The sequence below is a fragment of the Xiphophorus couchianus genome, chromosome 10 (assembly GCF_001444195.1).
Source record: "Xiphophorus couchianus chromosome 10, X_couchianus-1.0, whole genome shotgun sequence".
Classification (NCBI taxonomy): domain Eukaryota; kingdom Metazoa; phylum Chordata; class Actinopteri; order Cyprinodontiformes; family Poeciliidae; genus Xiphophorus; species Xiphophorus couchianus.
In genome coordinates this window covers 16,400,513-16,428,039 of record NC_040237.1, presented here as the reverse complement: position 1 = coordinate 16,428,039, position 27,527 = coordinate 16,400,513, and the positions used below count along the sequence as shown (strand labels likewise).

Below are 27,527 nucleotides of genomic sequence, written 5' to 3'. Positions count from 1 at the left end.
GTCGAAATAGTTTTGATAAATCTGTATAGCATTTTGTTTTCTAAATCATTCTATAAATAATGATGATATAATGTTAGGTTGTATTTCTGCCAATTACATAGCTGCAGTACATTAGTAGTCTAATGTGTTGAATGTGCTGAAACATATTCAATGCATTAGAAACCAATCAGAACCAAAAGTTTGTCTTTTGGTTCTGATTGGTTGTTTCTGGACAGCAGCAGAGTCAGAGGAATTTTCAGATTCTCGGTTTCATATTTTACTGTCAGACACTTTTAACAAATATTCATCCATCATCATCTAACACATTTATCCTTGCGCACACACATTCACACCTTAGGACAGTGTTTCTCAATTCCAGTCCTCACGCCCTCCCTGCCTGCATGTTTTAGGTGTTTCCCTTCTGCCACACGCCTGGATTGAATAATGGGTGATTAACAGGCTTCTGCAGTACTTGATGGTCATGCAATCATTTGAATCAGCTGTTCTGGTATAGAGGCACATCTAAAACATGCAGAGCAGGGGGCCTGAGGACTGGAATTGAGAAGCGCTGCCTTAGGACAATTTAGAGAGACCAATTAATTTTTTAGAAATTCTACCTGCTGCAGTTTTTATACATAGGAAAGTTTTAATAATGTTTATTTTGGTGTTTTTAACTCTGAAATTGATCTTGTGTTTTCTCCATTGACTTTGGAGTTAGGAATATTATTTACCAGTGTCTGTTTTGATTTCCTAAATTTGTGAAAAACATTGAATTTTCATAATGCCCAGTGTTGGCAAAACCTGGGATTGGATTGTTATCCAGGTTAGTACCACTTGGGTGTGGGTCGGCGTAAAGGCCGAGCCGGGCTTAGACTGGCCTTCAGGCCAACGCCAACACGAAGCCCCTCCATGCAACCAGTAGAGGTTGGTCGCATGGACCTCCCTGGTTGATTGGAGGTCCATCGTTCCTCGGATGTCTCTGTTGGATTGGAGGTCCGTCTTTCCTCGGACCTCCCTGTTGGATTGGAGGTCCATCTTTCCTCAGACCTCCCTGTTGGATTGGAGGTCCATCTTTCCTCAGACCTCCCTGTTGGATTGGAGGTCCATCTTTCCTCAGACCTACCTGTTGGATTGGAGGTCCATCTTTCCTCAGACCTCCCTGTTGGATTGGAGGTCCGTCTTTCCTCAGACCTCCCTGTTGGATTGGAGGTCCGTCTTTCCTCGGACCTCCCCAGTTGATTGGAGGTCTGTCTTTCCTCGGACCTCCCCGGTTGATTGGTGGTCTGCTTCTCCTCGGACCTCCCCGATGGATTGGAGGTCTGTCTTTCCTCGGACCTCCCCGATGGATTGGAGGTCTGCTTCTCCTCGGACCTCCCCGATGGATTGGAGGTCTGCTTCTCCTCGGACCTCCCCGATGGATTGGAGGTCCGTCTTTCCTCGGACCTCCCTGATGGATTGGAGGTCCATCTTTCCTCGGACCTCCCTGGTTGATTGGAGGTCCATTTCTCCTCGGACCTCCCTGATTGATTGGAGGTCCGTCTTTCCTTGGTCTTTTCTGTTTGCAGGGAGTCTTCTTTTTGCAGGGGGACCTCTGGTTGGGTGGAGACTCTCGGATGCTTGTTTTCCAGAGCAAGTTTCAACTTTATCTTCAGGTCTGCAACCTGACCCTGCAATGATTTCACTTTTTCCTCCTGTTCTTTGATTTTGGAAGTTTGCTCAGTGTGAGTTTTGATCTGTTCCTCAAATTTAAGTCTCTCTTTGTATCCTTCAATCATTACTTCAATCAGACCTTTATTGCGGGATTCATATTTTTCTGCCTCCCTCTTGAAGTGATCCAGCTGTTGAAGAATGCCCTTTGATTCACCTTCACGTTTGACTTGCAGATGACGTTCTCTTTCCAACATTTTTTGGAGCTTTTGAATCTCCTCCTGCTGTGATTTCACTTCAGCCTGACATGCAATCCTTTTGTCTCTTTCCTCACGGAGTACAAAAATCTTACTCTGCAGTTCTTCTTTAAGATAGTCTACCTGCTTTGTGAGATTGATGACGTGTTGGCTAGACTCTTCCACGTCTTCCACTAAGGGGGTGATCTCGAAGCCAGCAGAAGGAGTTGTTTTCTGCTCGACTTCCAATGATCTTGGACTCTCAAAGTCGCCGGAAGGACTTGGTTCCCCCTGGATCTCTGCTGATTCATCCTCCGGCTCGCTGTCGTCGTCAAAAACAAGGATTTCGTCGTAGTCGACTTGGATGTTTTGCTCCATCATTTCAATCCATGAAAGCTCAGCTGGAAAAGCTTCATGTTCACAAGTATTCTGTTGTTGCTTCATATCTATATTCTGGTAACTTCTTGCTTCTCTGAAAGGATTAATTTCGAAAGTGCTCTGAAGAGTGATCTGTCGCGATAGAACTGTGGAACAGGTCTGAGAAAACGCTGTCTGTGAGCCACAGTCAAGAGAGAGATTCCTTTGTGATATCATAGAGTTATGACATCACTGCGGATGTCATTGTTACCAATGGAACTGAATATTCTACTATGGCCTGATGTAAAAAACATTTTGCTAGACAATGTCAAACATTGAGAAGTTATAATTTTTAAACATTATGAAGCCAAAAATATATACATATATATATATATATATATATATATACACGGCCAACCTCAAGAATGAACTCAAACCCAGTTTCACACAAATACAAGGACGCTAGCATAAATGTTTGGATGTTGAACAAGATGTTCAAGGTAGCTATGAAGCTAATTTTCTTGTCTCTTCTACAGAGAGACATGCAAACATACCTTTATCCTGGCTTTTTTCTATTCTTCCTCTTTTCCTCTCTCCCTGAAGAATAAGTTATTTTTTGCGACATTGGTTTGCTTGCTTATCTTCCACCGCTGCTTTGGAGGTTTGAATACGCATTGAACGGCAGGTCAAATCACCGGTGAAACATTACCTACCGCGGCCACCAGGGGGAACCCAAGAGCAATTGATTTTTTTATTTTTGCCCATATCAAAATAGGTTTCTACATGATTAAATATATACGAATGTAAATTAAAATCACAACTTTATAATAAAATTTAATCACAAAAGCAGACTACAGCGATGATAAATATATGGAAGGAGTCTGCGAAGGGAGTCGTCCGCCCCTTCAGTCGACTCCCAGTTTCACACAAAAAGTCCGAGTTTTTGTGTGAAACTGGGAACTTCTACTCAATAAGATTAACTAGAAATTCAATTTTATACTGATTGCAAAAGGACAGAGCAGCTGTGTGGAGTTTCCAACCCCTAATTTCCTCCACGTCTCTCCTCAGAGATGTGGTCCATAGCTGAGGGAAAATAATCAATTTAAAAAAGTGAGATGAAAGGAATTATAGGTGATGGAGTTTTGTTTTTATTTTCTTTGTTAATCACTTCAGTACAAGTCAGAATATTGTAGCTCTACTTCTTACTACCCCATGGGTGGTTTTCTAATTCTACACTATTTTCATGTGTCGTCTTTACAGTGCAGAAAACACTGGCTACTGTTCAGAAACAGTGGTAAAAACACATTTCACTGCTGATAACTCCAGACTCTAGATTTAATATTAAACTGGTCACCACTGCGCTCCTTTATCTGTGGCACACTAAGACTAAAGCAGAATGCTGAAAGCTGGCACAAACAGTTCCTTGGTCAGTTTGAGTGAGTAAATCACCGAGGCAGCTCTGAAATGCATAGCAACAGGAACGCAGCAGATTTTGGAATGGGCTTTTTGAAAAGACAGACACATTCTTAGTATAGTGGGCTGTGTACCCACCCACACACTCCCACATAAATCCACACCAAGAGGACAGGTTATCAAACGGAGAGGATGGCATGTTTTACACAAGCAGAACATTTTAATTACACAAATATAGTAAGGAAAAAAAAAGATAACAAAAAGGACAAAACGATGCACAATGACAAACACCTACACAGAAATGAACATTAAGATTCAACAGCCGCCATAGGAAAACCATGCCAATCAATCTGCCTGTCTGACCAGAGTCTGCTCTGAATATACACTGCCTGGCCCCAAAAAAAGTCGCCACCAAAAAATGGTCACACTCTCTAATATTTTGTTGGACCGCCTTTAGCTTTGATTACAGCCCGCATTCGCTGTGGCATTGTTTCAATAAGCTTCTTCAGTGTCACAAGATTTATTTCCATCCAGTGTTGCATTAATCTTTCACCAAGATCTTGTATTGATGATGGGAGAGTCTGACCACTGCGCAAAGCCTTCTCCAGCACATCCCAAAGATTCTCAATGGGGTTAAGGTCTGGACTCTGTGGTGGCCAATCCATGTGTGAAGAAGATGTCTCATGCTCCCTGAACCACTCTTTCACAATGTGAGCCCGATGAATCCTGGCATTGTCATCTTGGAATATGCCCGTTCCATTTGGGAAGACAAAATCCATTGATGGAATAACCTGGTCATTCAGTATATTCAGGTAGTCAGCTGACCTCATTCTTTGGGCACACAATGTTGCTGACCCTAGACCTGACCAACTGCAGCAACCCCAGATCATAGCACTGCCCCCACAGGCTTGTACAGTAGGCACTAGGCATGATGGGTGCATCACTTCACCTGCCTCTCTTCTTACCCTGATGCGCCCATCACTCTGGAACAGGGTAAATCTGGACTCATCAGACCACATGACCCTCTTCCATTCCTCCAGAGTCCAATCGTTATGCTCCCTAGCAAACTGAAGCCTTTTTTTCTGGTTAGCCTTAATGATTAGAGGTTTTCTTACGGCTACACAGCTGTTCAATCCCAACCCCTTGAGTTCCCTTCGCATTGTGCGTGTGGTAATGCTTTTGCGTTCACAATTAAACAAAATACTGAGTTCTGCTGTTGTTTTTCTTCGATTTGATTTGACCAAACGGTTAAGTAATCGCCGATCACGATCATTCAGGATTTTTTTCCGACCACATTTCTTCCTGGAAGACGATGGTTCCCCACCATCCTTCCAGTTTTTAATGATGCGTTGGACAGTTCTTAACCCAATTCTAGTAGTTTCTGCAATCTCCTTAGATGTTTTCTCTGCTTGATGCATGCCAATGATTTGACCCTTCTTAAACAGACTAACGTCTTTTCCACGACCACAGGATGTGTCTTTTGCCATGGTTGTTTAAGAAATGAGGAGTTACTCATTGCATCAGCTGGGGTTAAATAACTTGTTGCCAGCTGAAAGATAATCGCCTATGCAGTACTTATCCAATAGGAGGCTTGTACCTATTTGCTTAGTTAAATCCAGGTGGCGACTTTTGTTTTGGCCAGGCAGTGTATATTGGAAGTCTAACGAATGCATATTTTTCATGCCAATAGGATATTCAGCCTGCGTGATGTCTCTGCACGGATTGCCCATTTTTATACAGAGAACAGAAAAGTCACAAAGTACTGAAAGTACACACCATGAGAAAGAAAATATGGATTTGTCACAGCGGATATTTTCATAACAATATAATAAAAGAGCAAGGGGAATTAATTGTTTAGCGTCACTACAAGTCCAAGCACTCATCTAGAAAAACAACAGAACGACTTAAACTACTAAAGAAAAACAGGCTGTGGAATGACCTAAAAAGAGTCCACAAGTTCTGCAGAGAGTAGGCAGACATTAGCAAAATGTCAACTTTATACTGTGTTGAAACCAATCAACACAGCACAGGGCATGTGTTCAATATGCACAAACTCAGTTTCGGTAAATTCTGGATTCAGGTTTAATATGCCAGTGACACATTTAATGATGTGCAGGTTTACTGATTGGGCAGTCAAGGACGACATCCAGCTGCTGCAGAGGTGCCAGCGGTGTGATTGGTCCGGCTTTAAATGCATAAACTATAAACCTATCTTCTATAAACATCTCTTAGAAATAAATCTGCTACACCAGTGAAACGCTCAGAGCAAAAGAGACGCTTGCAATCTGCCTTAAAAAAAAAAGAAGCAATTTTTTTTATCTATTATTATTTTCCTAAAAACATAAACAAGAAAGGCTTAGCCTGGCGGTGGGGCTAGTAAAGCATGGCGGGCCGCCAGGCCTATAATATACTGACTAATAAATTATTTTACAACACTTAGCTGCTCAGCCCAGCTAAGGACAGACATTGGAAATGAATCGGGTTACAAAATAAAGTACAGGGCATGTGTTCATACTTAACAATTATCCCTATGCAAATAAATGTATTCAGCTCAATTTGAAATGATCAGTTCCAAGATGCTTTATCAAAGTTTAATTTCTCTACATCATTAAGTCCCAATAGTCTTTATCTTTTTCTGTAGGAGACCTGGTGGTTTCTGGTACAAAGAGATTGCTGTGTCCCTTTTCCTCCCGTGTGGTGCCATTCCTGACTGCATTAAATATGAAAAAGTTTTCTTTGTTAGTTGACATCCATTTTTCCTAGACATTTGTTTATTTGGTCATCAAACTTACCAGCAATCGGTCTAAAATTTTACTTTATTTCTCAGTCTTACGTTGGTTTGTAATTATTTTTGTAATATGTTTGCTGAATGGGTTTGCTTGGAAATTTAGTTTTTTCTGTTTGTAATTAATAGACCGTGTTTCTGGGAGTATTAATTACACTGGTATCACAAACAAACAGTTGATTTTCAAAGGAAATCTAAGCAATTCTGTCGAAGCTGCTGTGTTGCACTCATTTATTCTGAGAGTTTGTGGTTCTCTGAATCTAACTTGACTTAAGACTGATGTTGCTGACATTTTCCTTCTTCTGTCATATTTTTATTCAACTTTCAGCATCCAGCCAAGTTATTTTTGAGATCTGACGTACAAGACTTGCGTACATGGAGGCACAATGTTGGCTTTGGAAGGCAAACTTAATGGCAGGATAATTATTAGTGATACTGTGTCTGCCAAGGACTGTGCATTAAAGTGTCAGCTAGCATGCTGCTGATTTTGTGTGTGTGTGTTTGTGTGCGTGTGTGTGGGTGTCAGTTTGTGTTACTGTATGAGTGTGTCTACCTTGATCAGTACTGTCAGACCTTTAATATGCTCCTTCTGTGTTCAGAGTTTGGTACATTTTCTCTGATGTACGCTGCATGGAAGTGATTGTGTGTTAATTTGAATAGCTCATTCTAATTTGCCGCTCTTTCATTATACCGTTACTGTATAATTAACTGTTTATGGAGCCAAAAGCTCCTCTTAGTTGCTGATATTGCAGGTAGCTACAGATGAGGATTCGGGCCACTGCAAAAAAAAACAAACAAAAAAAAAACAACTCTGACATTTTTTTCAAAATTCTGAGAGAAAAGTCAGAATTTTGAGGAAGAATGTCTTGAAAAGGAGCTTTCAACATTAATCTTAATGTTGAAAGATTTTATGAAGCATAGGTAAACATTTCCATCCGTAGATGTGCGAAGCTGATGGACGCGTCCCACATTACCTTCAGCTGAAAATAAGTTATATAAAATATTGACTGAGTGACTTTGACCATAAAAGATTTTTGCAGGATCACACCATTCAAGTGATCCTAATACTCCTATCCATAGCCGCTGTGGATCAGTATGTACACATACATAGATTTTATTTTTTGTTTATTCACCAACAAATTGGTGTTTGGCCAATTTGTTGCTCTAAGTTTTACAACCGTTGTCAAAATACATTCTTTGACTAAATATACAGTCTAAGTGGTGAAACTGTGGCATTTGTTCAAGTGAAAGAAAATGTGAGATTTGATACCCAACAGTTTCTTAAAGTTTTTTTTTTTTCCCCGACTTCACTGTGCAATATCTTAACAGCTATTTCATCTGACCCTAAATGTAGTACTGTGACTACCTTGTTCAGTTACCGTATTTCTGGTCACTTTACATCGTATTTTCTTTGGGTTCTTTGGTGAGTTATGGCAAACTAGAAACTGGTTTCTGGTCCACTTTGTCTTTTTTGGTTTAACTCCTCAAAAATCCCAGTGAAACTGTTTTTAGACACAACATTGAAACGAGAAGCATGTCTAACAGAGTTTATTTTTAACAGTTTTGTCATTAGCCATAGCCCACAGTGGATTGGATTACTCTTTGGTATATCTGCCAAAGAGTAGACTTTGGCAGATATACCAAAGTACTTCTGTCTCACCATTAGAGACAGAACTCTAATAGTTCTGTCTCCATGGAATATGCACCATTCCAATGGTTAATGTCTCACTGTTGCACTTAGCATTTTACCTCCCGAAACTGCATTTCCCCCCCAGGAGCAAAGCAATCCGTGAATGTGTATATTTACAGCAAATAATTTTGGGATTTTCAGCGAATCCACTTCTGTATTTTATGTGAGGCTGTAGCTCTGCTGTGCGAAGCTGTGTCTCATCCCCGGAAGATGAAAATGACTCAGTTTATATTGATTTTGACCCAATCAATGCCAACAGAGACTCTTTTAAAATATTTGTTTTGGTCTTTTCAGTATCAGTCATGCATAAATAGATTATTTTTGACAAATGGGGTAGAAACTCACCCTTGATAATAATGAAAAATATCTGGTTTGGCAATTGGTTAAAGGTATTTTTTTCCACTTCAGTACCACTCCATAACATGGGTTCAAGCTTTAGACTGCATTTCCAATTAGTGAGACTTTTTAAATATATAATAAATTATGCATAGTACTTTACCCTCCCAAACAGAGTTCAGCCTCATCTGAACAAACTTGATTCATGCATTTTTAACCAATCCGTCTGCGGAGGTCAGGCTGATGGCGCAAACAGTGTATTAAACAGCATATTAAGCATCATTTGATCTTGTCCCTACATATGGAGATGGTTCCACTCATCAGTTACCTGAGTCTGATCCTCCCACTGACCTACATATAAGGGGAACAAAGGAAAAAGCAGTGGTAAAACTTATTTGGCAGATGCATAATGACTTTTTGGGGGGCTGTACAGGAAGTTCTGTATAAATGTTAGTGCAACAGCTGCTGAAAGTCAACATTGTTTCATGAATGGTACCATATTCACATCTTACAATGGCCCAATTAAAACATCTACAGTATGTCTACACATAGAAATGTATGTTCACTCCATTTGACCTGACAGAGCTTGACATTTTATTGACATTTTATGACTATAATGTGCTAAGCTAGTACAGAAATACCTCCTACGGACTTGAAGCTGCAGGGTTTCCTCCAGTGTATTATAAGCCTGGCGGGCCACCAGGCTGTACTTGCCCCCCACCAAGCATTGTTTGTATATTTTAACAGTGACAGTAAAGACTGATTAAGATAGTGCATACCACCTTTGTGGTAAACCTAACTTTCAAACTATAATTCCTGCTTGCACCCCTGTAAATTTTTTTTACTTTAAAAATTTTTTAAACATGAAAACACAGTAGCCTAGTCCCCCTACCACCAGGCGTAACCTGTATTGCTTGTACAATGTTTAGACTCAAAACACATGTTTCACCTTTTTATTTGTGAAAATGATGAAATAATCCAATTTGTTTAGGTAGATCTCAATAGATCCCATATAATAGCTTGAAGTTGTTGACAATATGAAAAAAAGTATTGCTTTTGAAAGATTCCTTTCACCATAGAAGGAATCTCACTGCCTGTTTACACAGAGCCGCTCTTCAGGTAAACTAACATTTTTGTTGCGATCCAGTAAGTCATTTACGCCACACAGGTGACCAGAGTCTCTCACTCCAGCACTTCTTTTTTGAAACCAGGTGAAAGTTTTCTGTAAGTGAAGTGCAGAACACACGGCTGTAGGGTTTATTCTACACATGAACTGGCAGCTAACAACAAAAACAATGGCGGATAGCGTTGTGCTACTTACCCTGTTCAGTTTAGCACAGTTTCTGATAAGTAATATGTGTTACAAGAGCCCTTTTTCCATGGGAGACGGAGACGAGTTACTGTTTACAATGAGGTGGAATTTAAGGGTCAAAAGCACATGCAGATTTGATGACATGTTAAAATCACAGCACCATCTAGTGGCTCGGCATGACAGCTGATTCAAACGGTGGCACAGTCTAAACATGGAACCGTTTCCCAATTAACATCTGAAAGTACCAGCACGTTCCGGGCAGCGATCTCATGTAAAGGTGGCCTCAGTTTTAACAGGAAGAGACTTCTGTCAGAAGAAGTGGTGGGAAAGCAAGAAGAGAGGAAGAGAAAGCCAACTCAGACAACTTGAGGATTCATCAATTTAGTCATTGTCAGTTCTTGGTAGTTTGTATTTTTCTTGAACTCAGTAGATGAGAAATTATCCGTTGAACCCAAGGTGCGTTATTATTAAAGTGTTATTAATGCATGTAAGCATGTGATCCGTCCATGTTCTTGTTCTCGTTCCCTTATTACCCGTATTACTAGGCTGTGCCTGTGTGCAAAGTGTTCTCCATCAAACACGGCCGCACATTAATACAGTCAATAAACCATCAGCTGCTGATCAGGCGGAGAGAATCATCATAGTCCACTGTTGGGTCCCCTGGGGCTCTACAAATTAGCACAGCTAACGTTGCTTTAAAAGAACCACAGTCATCCTTTATTTTTACATTACATAACTTCTACTTGGGGTTCAATTCTGTGTGGGTTTTTTTTTTCCTTCTGTTTTTGGTGTAAACAATGTCTGGGCGGAGTCTTAAGCTCTATTTTCTCCATTTCTGCCGTCTCGCCGCACAGAACAGATGTCTTTGGAGCACCTGGATGTGAGACAGAAGTGGGCTGGTGGTACAAGAGGAGCTTGTTAAAGCTTCTATTGAATTAGTCTCGAAGGGCTCCCAGTTCTGCCGTTCTGGCGCCACTCCCTGTACTCTCCCTGCCCAGGCCTTGTGTTACTCTTCCAAATTGCTTCAATCACATCATCTGCTTTCTGTTCATGGAACACCTGAGTATTTTTAGCACACTCCACCGACCACTGGAGTGGCTGCAAATGATTTCTGACTGATGATGTGTGAAGCCGCCGTTCTATCGCTGACTGAGAAGAGACATTCTGGCCACAAACGCCACCCCGCAGTAACTTTGGCTGAGGGTGCCAGCTGTGATTCCTGCCGTGTCCTCGGGTTTGAAGATGAGGCTACGTGGAAATCTTCTTATGTGGCTCTTAAAGAGAGATGAGAAAATAACAGGATAGCTTCTGTCCAATTTCAGTTTCAGTCAGATTTCAGTTTGTTGAGTCGCTTTTCATCCTGGTGCGGTGGTCTTTGGTAGAGTTTAAAGAAATCTGCGAAAGACAAAATGCTGCCTCCCTATTGAGGATCTGCAGAGAGTGATCCATACTTTTTATGTCATCATTTTAAAATATATTTATTCTTTTTATTTTTGTAATCATGCTGTACTTTAATCTCTTTTTAGTTCAGTTGACACTATAATTTTTTTTTCATTACTCTGTCTGCCCTAGTCAGTTTGATCCCCACCCACTGTCATCACTATTTTGTTAATATTTGCTGAACAGCTTTTATTGATTACTCTTGCCAGCTTTTGTTGTTTTTTTATGAAGGGCCATAAGGGACAACATTAAATAAATAGGTGCATAAGGAAACAATTAATTACATGTGCCACTAAATAACTAAATGTTATAAGTTTGCATTTTAATGATTTATTGGCATAGTAAATAAATCATTTAAACATTTGATTCAACATGTGTTTATTCAATGGTACATTTACTTATTGCTTTACTTTATGTATTTTAATGTACCTTAGTTGCATTTACATTGTGAAGCCCTTTGTGCAGTTCAAGCTTTTTGAAATGTGCTACATAGATAAATTTGACATAGAATAAATAATGGACTTACTTATTCAGTTTTGTCCTGTTTGGGCTTCCATAATTTTTAAAGTGCCCCATTTATGAATGCTGATTTAACTCAAGTAGGGAAATTTAAATGAATAAATCAAGCTAGATTGATGCAAGATCTTTGTAGATGTTGCTCGGCTCTTGTGTTTCACCCTCAACGTTATCCTCTTAACGTTGAGGAGAGATCTGTTTACATGGAAGTTTCTTCAGTACAATTATATTCTTTAATCACGCAAAACATCAGCCTGTGTGTGTGCTCTGGATAAGTACAGCTGATAAATGGTGCTTTTATGCAGCTATTTTGGTATGCGAAAAAAATGGCTCATGTTTTTTAATAAACAAAAAACACGAGCAGAAGAAAATATGTTTTTATACACTGTGTTGTTTTTGCAAAGAATCCTTTCACACACTGCTATTTCCATCTTAAAATGACCAAACATTTTTGTTCAGAGAAAAGAGACTCATTTATAAACCTGAATTTTTGTTTTAGGTTCAACAACCGCGTATTAGTAAGATCCACGTGGTGTGTTTGTGTGAGCCATTGCTGTCCTGATTGGGCTGTTATTCTGGTTATAAGTGCTCCAAAACAACAGGATGTCCAGATAAAGATTTTTCTTTTTGTCTCCAACAACAACCTGCATGTTTTTCAGTAAAGTATTTGCTTCAAGTCTAAGTCCAGACTTTTTGCACACTACAAACCCATGGAAATTAACATTCACTTTGATTCAAAAATAGATATTTTATTTATCTAAAAGGGAAAGCAAATGCGGTTGTAACTCTTATTATTTAAATGTCTTCAAAAAGTTTTTTTTGAATGGTGGAGGCTGTATGAGGGAAGGATCTCTGATAGCAGTCAATATTTGCAGGCCTTTGAGTGAAGACTATTTCTGACGGGGCAAATATGAATGTGTGCTTTTTAGAGTGGAAGGGGTAATATTTCATTCTAGTGCTAAAAGCAAAGAAAAAAACCACAATATGATTAATTTTGTTATTAACAGAGCCCCCAATTTTTTTCTAATTCTATAAACAACAACAAAGAAACTATTTTGTGGAGGGCCCCCTGTCAGTCAGGGGCCGTTGGAATCGTCCTAACTTTTCCCTCCTATACGGCGCCCATGATCATGTTGCAAAGGTTTTGAAGTGGTTGCCATTTTTACCTGTTGCTGTGCTAATCAGCAGTAACATAATATTGGAGTTATACTGAAGCGTTTTGTATTCCTCTCCTCCCCCCATCTTTTCTTTCAATCTTGCTTTCATCTCCAACATCCCGTATTGCTGAGGGCATTTGAAATGGTTATGTAATTTTTTCCCCCTTCTTATTTACTCTTCATTTTACAAGGCTCTCATGATATACCTTTGATTTTGAAAAACAATCTGTTGAATTTTTTTATTTTATTTTTTTTTTAGATGTAGAAAACAAGCCATAATGATGCACAACATGTGATAGTTTGACTGTGATTATTCAGTTTTGATTTGCTTTTGCAAATACGCTGGCATCGATTCAAACTGAAGAAAAACAAAGCATTCCTGAAATCTCACTAATGTAGTTTTCTGAATCAAAAAAGCATAATGTTTTTTGCAGAACAAAATAATTGATATGCAACTGTTTTGGGGGGGAATTGTATGTGATCAAGGTGGTGCCATAAGATATATTTCAGTACAATTGGCTGCAAAGTTCATGAACATAGTAGGCAAGTACAAGCCATGGCTTCAGCCTATTTGTTTCTTGGTAAACTATAGGCTTGTAAAGTGGTATTGTTGTTGTTTTCTGTGTACAATATTAATAATTCACCAAAATAAAGCGAAATTGAAACTGAAACATGCTGAAAATGGACTCTTAAAGCCTTTCCAGTGTCTGATTGGTTCTAAAGTTGCTCTGCTTAAAAATATAGAAGTAAAGAAAAGATTTATTAATTGGTTTGGGATTCCAGAGAGAAGTCATGCATCCTCTAACAGCTGATTCTACTCTAGAAGAAGGAAGTTGTGCTCGGTGTCTTCTTCAGAGATTTTCCTGTCGTTTCCTTCAGATTCAATGATTTTTTTTTTTCAAAGATTTTGGTTTTCTTGGCACAGTTTGGAGTGAAAGCAAACCACACCAGCTGAAAATGTAACAAATGTTGCAAAGTTGGTCCCAATTAAACCGGGTCTACAGGACTACCAGGTGTGAAAACACGCTAAAGCAGATCAGCAGACCTGAAGCAAAAATTCAGGCAAGTTCTGACGCTACTAACGTATTAACCGTTGAGTTGCCTCCATTCCCCAAAAGGTTTTATTTATTCTGGCCCAGCAATAAGGTTGGTGTCAATAGATTTTTGGTATTAGATGTTTCTTAGGCAGTAAAAATGGAAAGTACAAGTGCTAAAAGAGATCTGGTTCTGTTATGGCACTACGGACTCGATGATTCTTTTAGCTTAATGTCAGTTGTCCTCAAATAAGCCTATTTGAATCTGTAATTAAATGTCCAGTATTAATCCTAAATAATAGCTGTGTAGAGTTGAGTCAGTCCGTGCTGCTAGGTGCTAGTGGAAAGAGCAATGTATGTTTAACTCTGGATTAATTGCTTTATTGGTTTTAGAGGCACTGTTTACTTGCATGTTCACCAATGTCAACATGGGCCTATTTTGACTTCTTTATGACTTCTCTTGTCATAAAAATGATTAAACTCTGGTCAGATTTGCGAAATCCAGTAAACACGCACTTGTGACCTTAGCCTTATTAGCCTTGAGGAGCTAACTACATACATACTATTAGCATATAGCAATACTTGGGTTTCTCTGACATGTTCGAGTCAGTTGTCGCCGTGTGTGTGTGTGTGTGAGCATTTCATCAGGATGTTTAATCAGTTCTTCTGTGTTCGAGTCTCGGTGCCAAAACCTTTTGTCGTTCAACACAAAAGAATGCCGTTACATAATGCCTCCAGGCCTAAAATGCCACACAGCAACGTTATTATGCAACGCCATCATAAATGTGACTTTCCCCAAACGTCCTATCTGGAAAGACTAGTCATTAATTCTTCCCTCTTTTATAATCGCCTTTGTTGTGCTTTGTGGTGCACTGTTGTATCTCAGTGTCCCACAGAGCAGACTCTGATGTAATCAGCATGTGGATGTGAAGCATGAGTCCGGACCAAGCGGGCCTTCTCAAGCTTTGAGGCCTAATTATACATCCACATTCTGCTGAAAGGAAGAGGTCAGAGAACAATGAGCTGGAGTCGGCTGGCGGCCAGGATTAAAAAAGAACGTAAAGGAAACTGGAGGCTTCGTTCCGTCACTTGTTGTCTGATGATTCTAAATGAATTAGTTTCTTATTGTGTAAAAGTTGTCTCCTCTAACTTTTACCTGTTTTTCATGTTGTTTTCCAGCTTGACTAGCTCTAAACATAGAAAAGATGTTACCATAGAAACAGTTTTATTCTGTCTGCTTTGTCTGATTCGCATCTACGTACTTCCTCAGCCCGCAGTTTGAAAATAATTTGACTATTATCATTTCTTAAAGAACTCTTAACTATAACTGGTCAAGTAAATACATTTTCTCCTGCAGAGCTGATAGAATTAGTTTTCTGTAAATTAGTGTGCCATGACAGACTGACATGAAGGCACCAGCAGCATTCATAACCAAGAATGTTGATGACATCACAGCTGCTGCACTAAATCCTGCCTTGGTAGGTCAAAATGTATTGAAAGTAAACTTCTTTTGTCAATTTAGAAACAGTGGAATTATTGATGAATTATTGGTGAAGAGGGACATTTCCTGAGTGGAAAGAACTCAACTCAAAAAAACTAAACGGTCAATAGACTGGACTTTGCTTATTTGCTTTCTGTGAGACATAACGCCAAATAATCGGTGGGAAATTCCAACTTTTTGCAGATTTTCCTTTAGAGCATATCTGAAATATACAAAAGAAAATGTAGCAATGCTACTTAGCTCACTATTGGCTGGTGTTTACGAGGCAGCCAATCCAGGACCACCATTTATTTCCCTTTTCATTGATTGAGTGCAGTCGCATGAGTGAAAATGAAGCTAAGCCTGAATGTTAGCATTTGTAGAGTCACAGTTTCCACTGTGGGTATTAAGGCTGAAATTTGTCACTTTTATTAAAACATTTTCTATACATGTTAAAACTGTCACTATGGCATAACAAAGTTGTCAATACAAGACAGATAAGCTGTGAGAAAATCAAACTCTTCCACTTCCTTCCACTCCTACTATTGCAATCCGCATTGCTTCTGGTTAAAAAAAAAAACAAAAAACAGCCAATCAGAGCCAGGAGGAAGGTCTCAATCATCTTCATGTGTTGTGCTGCTTAATGTGCCAATGCCAAGAAAAAAAAAAACTTACCATTCCAGCAAAGCTTTTTATTTTTTACTGTTTAGGCTGCCACGTTTTCAGTGGGCTCTCAGAATGGAAATGTACTGGAATGTTTTATTGAGAGAAATATTGAGGTTTCTTTCCTTGACCCTTTGTTTCTGCAGCCTACATACAAAAAATTGGAAGAAATGCAATGAAATAGCCAGGATTAATAGTCTCAAGTTATTTCATTTAAAATGTACTTACCTGTGGCATCTCCTTTTTACACATTAGTAAAATAAAAGTCAAGTGCGCACACACACACACACACACACCCCTACTTGCCTTAAATGTGTCAAGGTCTTTGAATCAGAATAGCTTCTAATCAAAAGTAATCCAGAGCAGACACTTTATATTGTGATCTATGAATTAAAAAAATCTAAATTATATAGACTACAAAAGCTTAGCAGAGGATATTACTGACATTAAAGTAAACTTTGGAAAAAAATACTTTGTGTATTACATCTTTTAGTATAAAAAATTGAAAATATTATCACAATGTTTTCTTTCGTCTTTATCGAAAAGAAGATTTTAACGAGAAAAGTTTGCACTCGTTTAGGGAACCAGGGTTTCACATTGGTGCCTAAAACCTTTTTGCATCTAATTTTTTTTTACCGTTTGTTTTCATTTTTGGGACTTGTTTTTGTGCCTCGAAAGGAGGCAAACGAATGTGGAGGATTTCTGAGCTGAAGGTAACTTCTGTCTGCTGATGATCTTTTTGCTTTGCAGGTGGCACGATGGGAGCATCGCACTCGGGGCCTCTCCAGGCTCTTTGGCGGCCCCTACCTGGCCTGTTGTGGTCTGGCAATCGTCATCATTCTGCTCAACGTTTTCAGGAGCCACAGGTAAAACGAAGAAGAAGAAAAAAGATCAGGATTTTCCACTGACGATTGCAGTGTTACGAGATTAATTGCTATCAAAATTCAACAAAATACAAAACTAATCACAAAATTTGGTATATTTGGTCGTCGTGGCAACCAAAATTCAACAATACATCCATTATGGTCTAATACGTTCAGCCTTTTATTCATTCACACACACATTCACACACTGATGGATGTAAGTTACATTGTAGCCCCAAAGACTCAAACAAGGTTCCTGAGGGACTTTGTCAGTTAGTGCATTTCTATTACAAATATGCACAAAACCTTTTCAATTTCACAAGTGCAGCGTTTCCATTAAATGAGAAACAATTAAAATCACGTGAATAAGTTTAAGTCACAAAAAACATGCTACACCATGATCATCCAACCACTTCCTGTGGTCGTCTTCTTTGTGGTTTGTGCCAGTGGCAACATCCTGTTGTTGGTCACATGACTTGTGTGATGCTAAAAACCCATTTCTGTTGAAGTTTTGCAAAAATAAACCAATTTCATTACGGCCAAAAACATTTTATCTAAAAACAATTTTTTCTTATTTTTTAATTGCCGTGTTTCCATTTAGCTAATTTATTTTCTAAATGTCAAACTGTGCAATTATGGTCAATGGATGATTTGTGCATCCTTGACAATATAAGTAGGCATTTCATAGCTCATTTCATCTCCAAATAAGGATTTAATCAATCTCTATAATTTCTTGGGGTCATTTAAGTTTCGATGGAGTTTTCTCAACATAAAGCTGGAATTTATTCTTTTTAACAAGGGAAGTAAAGCATTTTGTAAGATGTTTGAATGCCAGCCAGTCACTCTGTGATTTAGAGTGCCTGGCCTTACACCAAGTGTTATCTTGATCTCTTCAAAGACTAGACAGCTCAGCAGTAAACTAGGACTTATTTCTATCCCATATTAGAGATTTGTGAAGAGGGACATGTCTGTTAATAAAAAAAGTTAAAATCACCATGGAAGTATTTCTTAGCCAATCCTATGTCATTGACCAGTCAAAGAGCCGTCGATCTTAATGGGAAGCCTGCTCACAGAAATGCTTCACATCTTTTTTCAGGATTTGAAGAGTTTAGTTTATCTGACAATCATAATAGCACAATAAACACTTTATCATTTGCAAGTTCTCCACTATTTGAATACTAATGGTAAATGGACTGAACTTATATGGCGCTTTTCCAGTCATTTTGACCACTCAAAGCGCTTTACACTAGAGTCACATTCACCCAGTCGCACTCACAAACACACACACATTTATACACCAATACGCAGATCGGTAGGCAATTTGGGGTTAAGTGCCTTGCCCAGAGGCACATCGACATGTGGCAGGAGGAAGCTGGAAACGAACCTACAACCTTCCGATCGCAAGACGACTACTCTACCATAGAGCCACAGTCGCCCCCAATGCAGAAAACCGGCATGCAGAGTATTCCCCTGCAAGATGTTTGGCAGCATACTGTTGAGAAACAACAGGCTTTTCATATATTATCATTGCAGTTTTATTTGTGCTTCTCAAGGGAATAATCCTGCCCACAGTGAAACTAAATATAGATAAATGTAACAATTCATTCACATGTTCAAGGACAAAAAGAGAAGAATAGCTTTTCCATCCAGTTATCCGAGACGACTTTTAGTTTTTCTAGTTTTTTAAGACACAATTCATCTGTAAGGGAAATATTGCCAGGACCTAGCTTAAAAAAATTTACCAATTATGTTTTCAGACCACATTGCTAAAAACTGATTACCCTAAAATGCCCCCTTACTACTGTGTAATGGAGTATAATGTATAGTAATGCAAATTATTATCACCTCAGTGCCTGATAATGTCAAACACATGTTTGGTGATTTAAAAAGTATTAAGGGCCTTTTCACAAGACGTTTATGGAGTATGGCTACAAATTTAGGAATATAAAAATTTAGAGCAATAATGGGATCCAATATTAATCATGCTGTTATGGCCAATAACTGTAGTTAAATATCAGTTACGCTTTTAACACTTTGAGCCAACCTAACATCTCTATTCTACACTCACTACAGACACACTCACAGCACTCAGGTGGTTCATTTGGGAGACGAGTAGCACCAATTGCCTGGATCTTGGTTAAATAAAGTCAGTCATCTTAAAGGGGATGAATATTCATGAAGTCGGTTATTTTATGTTAAATAGTTTTATTTAATTACCCTTGTTTTGTAGAAATGTACTTTGTGTTTTGAGCACAGGAGAAGAAATCTTTCCTGAGGAAGCACTACACTGATACTTAATCACACAGACAGAAGATGTGCAAATTGTGCCTCCACTTGCCTAACCAAACGTCACATGTACAAAGTTTTACAAGAAGGATACGAGCAATCCAATCTGAGCTACACAGTTACTGCTTTTACAGCAGCCATTATGTTTTATTTCCTCAAGGGCCTGCATTTCCCAGTGTGAGTCAGTACTGTGTTCATTCATTTCTCTCTCAGGTAATTGACATCGAATATCACATCCTTTTACTATTACTGACACATTCCTCTCCGCTCTTTCAATTTCAATAGACTTTTTCATTTCGGATGTGGTTTTGTTTCCTTTTCTTTCCTCTGAAAATGTTTTTCTTTTCAAGAATGCATTTCTTGTTTAAGTGTGATGAACCAGTTTATTTTTAGTCGGTGTGTACTGTCATGCTTTGACGACTAATTGAACAATCCTGTAAACTGCTATCTGGTGAAGGACTTTTGCCAAAGCAAACCCTGTCCTTCATTCCTTCCTTCTTTCCATCATTCCTTCCTTAAAAAAATCAAGCAGAGCTCAAATAAAACCGAACAGAACTGCTATGTTTCTTCACATGTCTAACTCTAATGTCCAAACAACTAAAACCCTCTCTTACCTTGGTCAGTGTTCATGTATGTTTGTATAAATCCAACTGTGAAAAACACACAAGCCAGACTGCTACTGGTTTTTGTGTTAAGATGTGCTAAAAGGCCACTTATTGAGGAAGAAGCAGTTTTTTCAAAAGCAACATAAAATGACAGATTACACTTTGCAAATGTGTAATCTGGAAAGATCTAGATACCAAGGGCAAAGATCTAGATAAATTTCATCAGACCACCTGCTGTGGTCTGCTGACACATTGATGATAATGGAAGTTTTTTAATGCGGTAGAAACAGGGGGAAGCTTGCAAGCCTGAGAACACCGCCGTAACTGCAGCAGAAAAGGCTTAGAGGTGGCAGCATTATTTGTTGGTATTTTTGATGCAGGATGGACTGATGCACTTCACAAATAGATGGCGCTGTGAGAAAAGAACATTATGTGAAAATATGGTAGCATCTCAAGTCCATTGGCATTAAAGGCTTTGTGACGAATGGGTCTTCCATTGGAACAATTCCTCTAATCTCACCAACAAACTGGCTTAAGAACAACAGAGTTAATGTTTTGGCTTACAAAAACTCACGTATCAGTCGCATAGACATTTTGTGAGCAGAGTTGAAAAGGTTTATACGAGGAAGGTGATGTACAAATGTGAATCAGTTACTCAAGTCTGTAGGAATGAACCAAAATACCTGCAAACTCCACTACTCTCCACTACTCTGTGAAGCTTGTGGAAGGCAGTGCTTCTTACTTCAACTGGATAAGTATATACAGCTTATTTTGGCACTCATCAAACTGATACTTTCTACAATCCTACCAGACCAAATAGTTTACATCTTATGATTTCAACTATTTGTCAAAAATATGCAGTTGTGTGACCTTAGAGGTCTTTAGATTCTTTGAGGCTCTTTCAAAGTCAGTAGTTTGAGGGAGAACTTCTGTGTAACCGAAAGGACTGGGTTCTTTTGATTAAAACGCAAAATTACCATACAGTCAAAACATTGAAACCAGGTTTATTCACCAATCTGATCAATGGAATTATTTAGTAAAATCATTCAAATGTTGAAGTACCTACTTAAATGTAGGAAAATAAACATAGTCAGTGAGACTAAATGCACTGTACTCTGCTTAGCCAAAAGCAGAAATTTTCCGTTCTGTTTATGCTTCACCATTGCCTCTCATTAGTGTAATTATAAGGCTTGAGGGAGATGAACTCACTCAATGCTTTTATTAACAGCCCTAATCAAATTTGTAATATAGGGCTTGTCACATTTAGTAGCACTAAATATAAACATAGAGTATCCTTTCATCGACTGTTGTTTGCAAATGCTGTGCTTAAAAAAAGAACTCATTAGCACATTAGCACACAGAATATTCCCCCAAACATTTCGAGGATGATCAGACTGCTTTTTATTTCTTTGCAAATGTTTTTTTATTTCTTATTATTTCTGGTAACTCTCCCGTTGATGTCTCCTTGTGGTTAAATCCTGTAATTGTTAGTGCTCTCTTGGAGTAATTTTGGTAAGCTGGACTCTCTCACCACCGTTTCATGTTTTCTTTATTGGTGGATAATGGTTTCCTGATCACCTAAAGCCTTCTTTACGTTTTATAAAACTGACAAATATCAGTAACTTTCTTTCTCAGCTGTTTTTGATGCTCCGTAAGTTGGGGAATAATGTGTTGATTTTTAAGATCTTTAAGCATACTTTCTTTTTATACAGGTTCAATCTATAGAACTTTTTTTTTTTTTTTGTAAATCTACAGGTAAAATTGAGTGAATGTTTCTGTTTAGTATTAATAATCTTTTTCTACTAAGCCTATTTCTTTCTGAAACTAAAAGTAGGTTGATGGCCTGAAACATTTATATGCAAAGGACAAAAGAAATCTGAAGGAGGACAAATATTCACTGTAGCACTGTAGTTTAAATTATAAAATTGTTATATATTTGACAGTTACATTTTTGTTATTCAAAAGTTGGCCCCCATTTTCATCCAAAGAAATTGGGTACGGAATGGTTCCAGAATGGTTGTTGAAACCTTGAAAAGACAGAAAATGTTGCTGTGAAACCACAGCAACACAACTTTCCTTTTGTTCTGTGTTTTAAAGAGAACTGACTCGCAAACCAAACCTTCCCACTCTTCCTCCTCTTCCTCCTCGTACCTCTATTTATTTCTACAACTAGACTTTTTTTCCCCTCTCTCTCTTCCTGAATGGTTCAAAAACAGCATTGAATATGTATAGCCTTTTTCGTAATTTGCCATAATCTAGTGGAACTGCTGTGTTTACATGAATACTCGTCTGAAATTTTTCTTACATTAGAACCGACTCATTGTCCGCTGTTATGGTGGTTCATCCATTTACAACCGCTGACCACCTGCCCACCGTCCCCATCCTACCAGACCTCTTTTCTAATCCAAATCCCAGCAGTGCACCTGTCCAGACCGTGTTATTCAACAGTCTGCCCAGCAGTGGCTCTTTGTGTCTGACGTGGTACAACAACATGCGCCACATCACATTTCACTTCCTGGTCACCTTTAACAAAGGAAGCGCGCCATAAGAGTCACAGCACAGACCCCGTAACCCAGTTTTCTCCAATTAACCCCAAACCTAGTTTTCACACGGGAGCCATTTTAGGCCCCCAAGTAAAATGCTGCTCACTGCTCCCCACATATGAATGTGGACTCACAACTGTACAACCTGTTCAGTTTTGCGTAATCTAAAAGCGCTAAAAGCGGCGGGCTACTTAGGTTTGTAAAGCAGATTCAGAAAAGCTTAGGGAAGTGTCGACATAAATAAGCAACAATTGATCATATTTAGCTGATAAGCAGAAGAGACACTTTAAACCAAGTAGAAAGTGAAACAGAGTGCATTTAGATTAAAGTATTTAATTACGTTGATTCAAGATATTGAGGAGAATATCTGAAAAGTTGTAATAAAATCTGTTGGTTTGTTTACCAGAACTAGACAGGAATAATTATTAATGTTGTAAAACTATTATAAAACATAGATATATTTTTGAAGTTTGGCTCTAACACACGTTTTCTCTACACTGTTTCCCTTGATACTACTATTAATTTGTGCAGCTCTAGAGGCCCATATTTCATTCTTCTGTTGTAAAAGCTTCTAAATAATTTTTTTTTTAAAAGTCATCAGTGTTTGTAGTTAAACTTTTGGAGCCTGGCAGCTGCAGTATTACAGATATTTGTGGAATTGTAAGTATCGTCATTGTTAAACAAGCCGTTTCATAACAAGAACTGATTGATATGTCGGTTCGCAGACCAGACTCAGTAATTTCTGTTCACTGTTCACCACTCGAATATTCACAGCCACAAACTGTCCGAGCAAAAAATGAGGACACCGTTAAATATTTATAGTTTTCTTACAAAAATTTCAAGTTGTTGTACTGCAGGCATCGCGCCAGTCATTTTAAGGATGCTTATTGGTCCCCAAAAAACAATGAAAAGCCAGACAATAAACAACAATCAATAAAATCCCCACGGGCCGAACTTAAAAATTGGACGTTATGCCACTAACACTTAGCTTTCGTCAACAACTCAGAGGCGGAAGTCTGAGCTCCACGCAACCCAAGTAATGTTTATTATTATTTATTATTTAGCTCACTGGAACACGGTGTGCTAAATAATAAAACATAAATTAACGAAGCTTCGAGGCAGGTAAATATTCCTCGAGGAATTTTAATAATCGAGGCACTGGAATCATTCGAGGAATCATTTCAGCCCTAGACCACTTTAATTGAACTCGTGATGGACTCCACAAACATGCCTGCAAGCACACACACAAACATAAATACATTTGGCTAAAGCATTGGTAATGGATTAATTTTGTGTCTTGCACTTTTCCATGCAACTATCATACACATATGAGGGTTGCATAGACTAATAAGTCTAATAAGACTAATAAGAAATGCGCATCTTGTCAGTTACTTCAAAATTTCTTCATCACTACAGTGTTGTGTTGCTCTGAGCTCCAAAACAAACTGAATCCCAGCAGCAAATCCTCCAGAGTTTAGTGCTTAATACGTTCGGAGGTAGCATGTTTTCAAAAAGGCATCGCCAAAACCAAACGGAGACCCTTTTAAAGCAGTCACTGACCCCTCTGTGCGCTTTCGATCCGAGCACCAGATAGAAAATGAAAATGCTTTTACTGCATGACTGCACTTACACAACCCACGACCCTCGCATCATCCGGAGAGAGCAATCAAGAGTGACGTCAAGCAACTTTAAAATGCACTCCGGTAAACAAGCACTCTCTTTTTCCCTCCGAATTCAGCGAACACACTTTCACGCACAAAACAGAACATGCATTAAGAGGAGACTGTGGAGAGTCATGGAAATGTAGCTCTGGTCTTTTGGCAGGGTGTGCACCTGCTGCAGGTGTGCAACTGGCTTGTTCTTTGCATCAAAGAGACAGATTCCACTTGTTCAGTTAAGAAGTAGCGGCGTGTGTTTGATCTGCAGTGCAGTGCTTATGCGGTGTTCAATCTCATGTCAATTAATTATTTTAGAGGTGGGTGTTTATTGAGTGGATATGCAGTGATGGAACAAGGTGCACCTGCTTCATTTCTGAGGGTCTATAAAGAGTCAGTATCATGCAAAAATGACTTTTTTGAGCTTTGCAAGTTATAATGTTGTTCTGTCATCAAATTGATGTAAGCACACCTGATCATGTGTTTCAGTCGGGATCAGAAGATGTGCATGGCATTTTTACAAAAGCAAACTTTGGATACATTATCCAGAAAACAGCCAAACAAGGACAGCTTGGGTCTAGCTCTGTCTTTATGTTGACCAATTACTGATATCTTCTTGTTCTAACCCCAAAGTCTTGTAGGTTTAGTAATTATATCACATTGCCACATTAAAATTTGAATGCAATTATTATTACGATTTTATTTATTTATTTTACATACAAAAGGTTCCGGCCAGAACCTTTGTAGTTGCACGTTTCTGGTGTACCTGTAAATCTGATGCACAAGCAACATTCACAAACAGCAATGGACGACAAAGCTGCTTCTCTTTGCCCGCTGGGGGTAAAGAGAAGCAAAGAGGTAAATGAAGTAAAGAGAAAAACTTCATTTTTGCTTCAATAGACAATCTTAACAATCGGTTCTTAAATTGAAAATGTTGTTTATTGTGATGCTTCTTGTCTATTGTAAGTTTTGTAAACTGTTTTATGTGGTTCACATCAAATTGCATAACTTTCCCTTTTTTTCAGTTTTAACTGACTGATGATTTCTTTCAATGTCAATATTCAACAAAGGAGACTAAAACATGGTACGCTGTGTCAGTGTAGAACAGTAAATAAAGTTATGCCTCATCTTTGTTGCTGTGCAGTATGACAGTGGTGATGAAGACCCAGGCCAGATGGGCGCTGATGGAGCGGACGGATGTTTTCTACGTCGGGATCTCCCTTATAGTGATGGGAACGGTTCTGGTGGTCAGCAGTTTTCTCGCTTTGGGCTTCACTGGGACGTTTTTAGGTAAATTTCAAGTCGTTTCTGACAGTAAATGTAGAGTGTAACGGTACACATATTTATATGAAAAATATCCATATGGACCTGATGGTCCACATGTAAGCTAAGAGAATGCAGTGCAACGTTCTGTAGCACGACTTTTAGACGTGATACCAAAACTAACACAGTGGACTCCCATCTGTCACTAACTTTCACTCCTTAGAAAAATTCAGATTTTAGCTATTTTAACTTTTTATTTTATTTTATTTAATTTAAAAACCTCAACAATAATCTTCATAGCCTCCATTTTTAATCAACATTAACTAAACAAAAGAGGGTAATAATTAACTGTATGCCTTAAGAGCTCTAATATTTATTTCCAGCTTGATTTTAGAATGTATTTTCACTTATTATTCTCCCTATTATTATTCATGTATTCCATTTTCTTTCCCAATTGCTAATTAGCTTCTTTCTATTCTAAGAAAATCTCCTTTGTTTTAGTTTGACAAGTGCATGTCAGTGTGTTCAGTGTGAGTCCTTGCTCATTGTGATGACTTTCTGTTTTTGTCTTGCTGAAAACATTCTGGCATCATTGCAAACAAACACGAGTGCCGCAGCAATGACTGCTTGCTAATTCTTGATATGTAGATTGTAGGTCAGGGACCAGAGTGGGAGAGACTCATAAATGACCCAGACTGACTGCCCCAGGCTTTTCCTGCCTTGCCCATGTCCTTCACTGGGTTCAGACAGGAGAACCAACAGAAGGGGACAGGAGTCCTCCATGTTTGCATCTCTGGAACGCACCATTTACAGTGGAGATTGGAAGAAGTGGGGGAGTGGATGGCACAAGCGAAGATGTCGCAATTATGCACTGCAGCGACCATTTAAATATCTATAGAAACAAGTGCAGGTGATTGTGAATGAAAGAACAGCAGGAAGCAGTTAAAAAAAAAAAGGTTGTATTTGTTCCGGTGTAATTATGGTGATTTTAGGAGTAGAAAATTACGTCCCCAGTAAAAGGTGGCGCATGTGGAAAGACAACTGGTCCAGCCTTTTAGCTAGAAGCATGATGTCTTGTACTCCAAATTATGAGTCATTCAAGGATAAAAAGGCTCTGAAATTACTGAAACACACATGTGCCAAGTCAAAGTATAACAGACAAGGTAGGGCTGAAACCAGAAGTTTGCCTGCGGAGAACCAAAGAGCAACACGTTTCCAAAAACTGAGGAAAGTGGACAAGTCAGAACAAAAAGTATCCATAGGCAAAGATTCAGATTCTTTCATGTCTCGACGGGCAATTCATTTTACAGCAAGTCACAATAGAAACAATAACGCAGCAACAATTGATTTTTATCTATAGGTCATGGTACTAAATTCCACTGCTTCAGCCGATGGTGGTTAAAAACACAAAAGCTGTCGATACTGCTGTTTGTTGCACGATCCTGCACCTTAATTCTGAAGAAAATTTCACATGAAAAGTTAAACACGAAGGTTTCTGTCTGTTGGCAAAATGAACATGAAATATATATTTTTTCTCTTTTTTATCATCTTATGTGAGGAAAAAGTTCGAACTACGAGATGGAAAAAAGAAAAAATTCTGAGACTGAAATCAGAAGTCTCAAATTAAAGATGAGGAAAAGAGTCTGAATTCTGAGATGGGGGGGAAAAAGTAAAAAAAAAATCTGACATTAAAGACAATTCTGAGATTAAAATCTCAGATTTGAGAACTAAGATTAAAGTCTGAATTCTGAGATAAAAGTTTACTTCAACCCCAGAATTGTGTGGAAAAAATCTAATTTCTGAGATGGGGGAAAAAAGTACAAATTCTGAGAAGAAAAAAAAATCACAATTCTGATATAAAAATCTGAAATTTGATAACAAAGTCAGAATTCAGAAATAAAAGTCTGACTTTAACTCAGAATTTGTGGAGAAAAAAATCAGAATTGTGAGAAAGAAGTCATAATTCTAAGGTGGATAACAAGTAACAATTCTCAAATTAAAGTCTGGACACTTTAATTTAAGAATTGTGATGTTAAAAACCAATATTGCGAGACAACACTTGACAGAGTGCTTTATGGTTTATATTCTCATTATATTATATTCTTATATTCTCATTTGTGAACAAATTATGATCTTTTGTAGCCACATTTGATACAAGGTAATCAAGTGTCTGATCATCACAGGCTGTCGGCCCATTCCCTCTAAAACCCGTCAGCAAATGGACTTCCATTTACCAGATTCCCAATCCACCGCTCGCTTCTGCTCGG

At 38.6% G+C, this 27,527-nt stretch overlaps 1 protein-coding gene across 1 annotated transcript in view; it reads left to right on the top strand.

The window, feature by feature from the left end:
• The window catches only part of pemt (phosphatidylethanolamine N-methyltransferase), a 58,537-nt gene that overhangs the window by 16,177 nt on the left and 14,833 nt on the right, over window positions 1-27,527 (top strand). Inside the window, exons 3-4 of the mRNA XM_028030032.1 lie at window positions 16,796-16,911; window positions 25,142-25,287. Of these exons, the coding sequence (XP_027885833.1) occupies window positions 16,796-16,911; window positions 25,142-25,287 (262 nt within the window). The remainder of the gene's footprint in view (window positions 1-16,795; window positions 16,912-25,141; window positions 25,288-27,527) is intronic.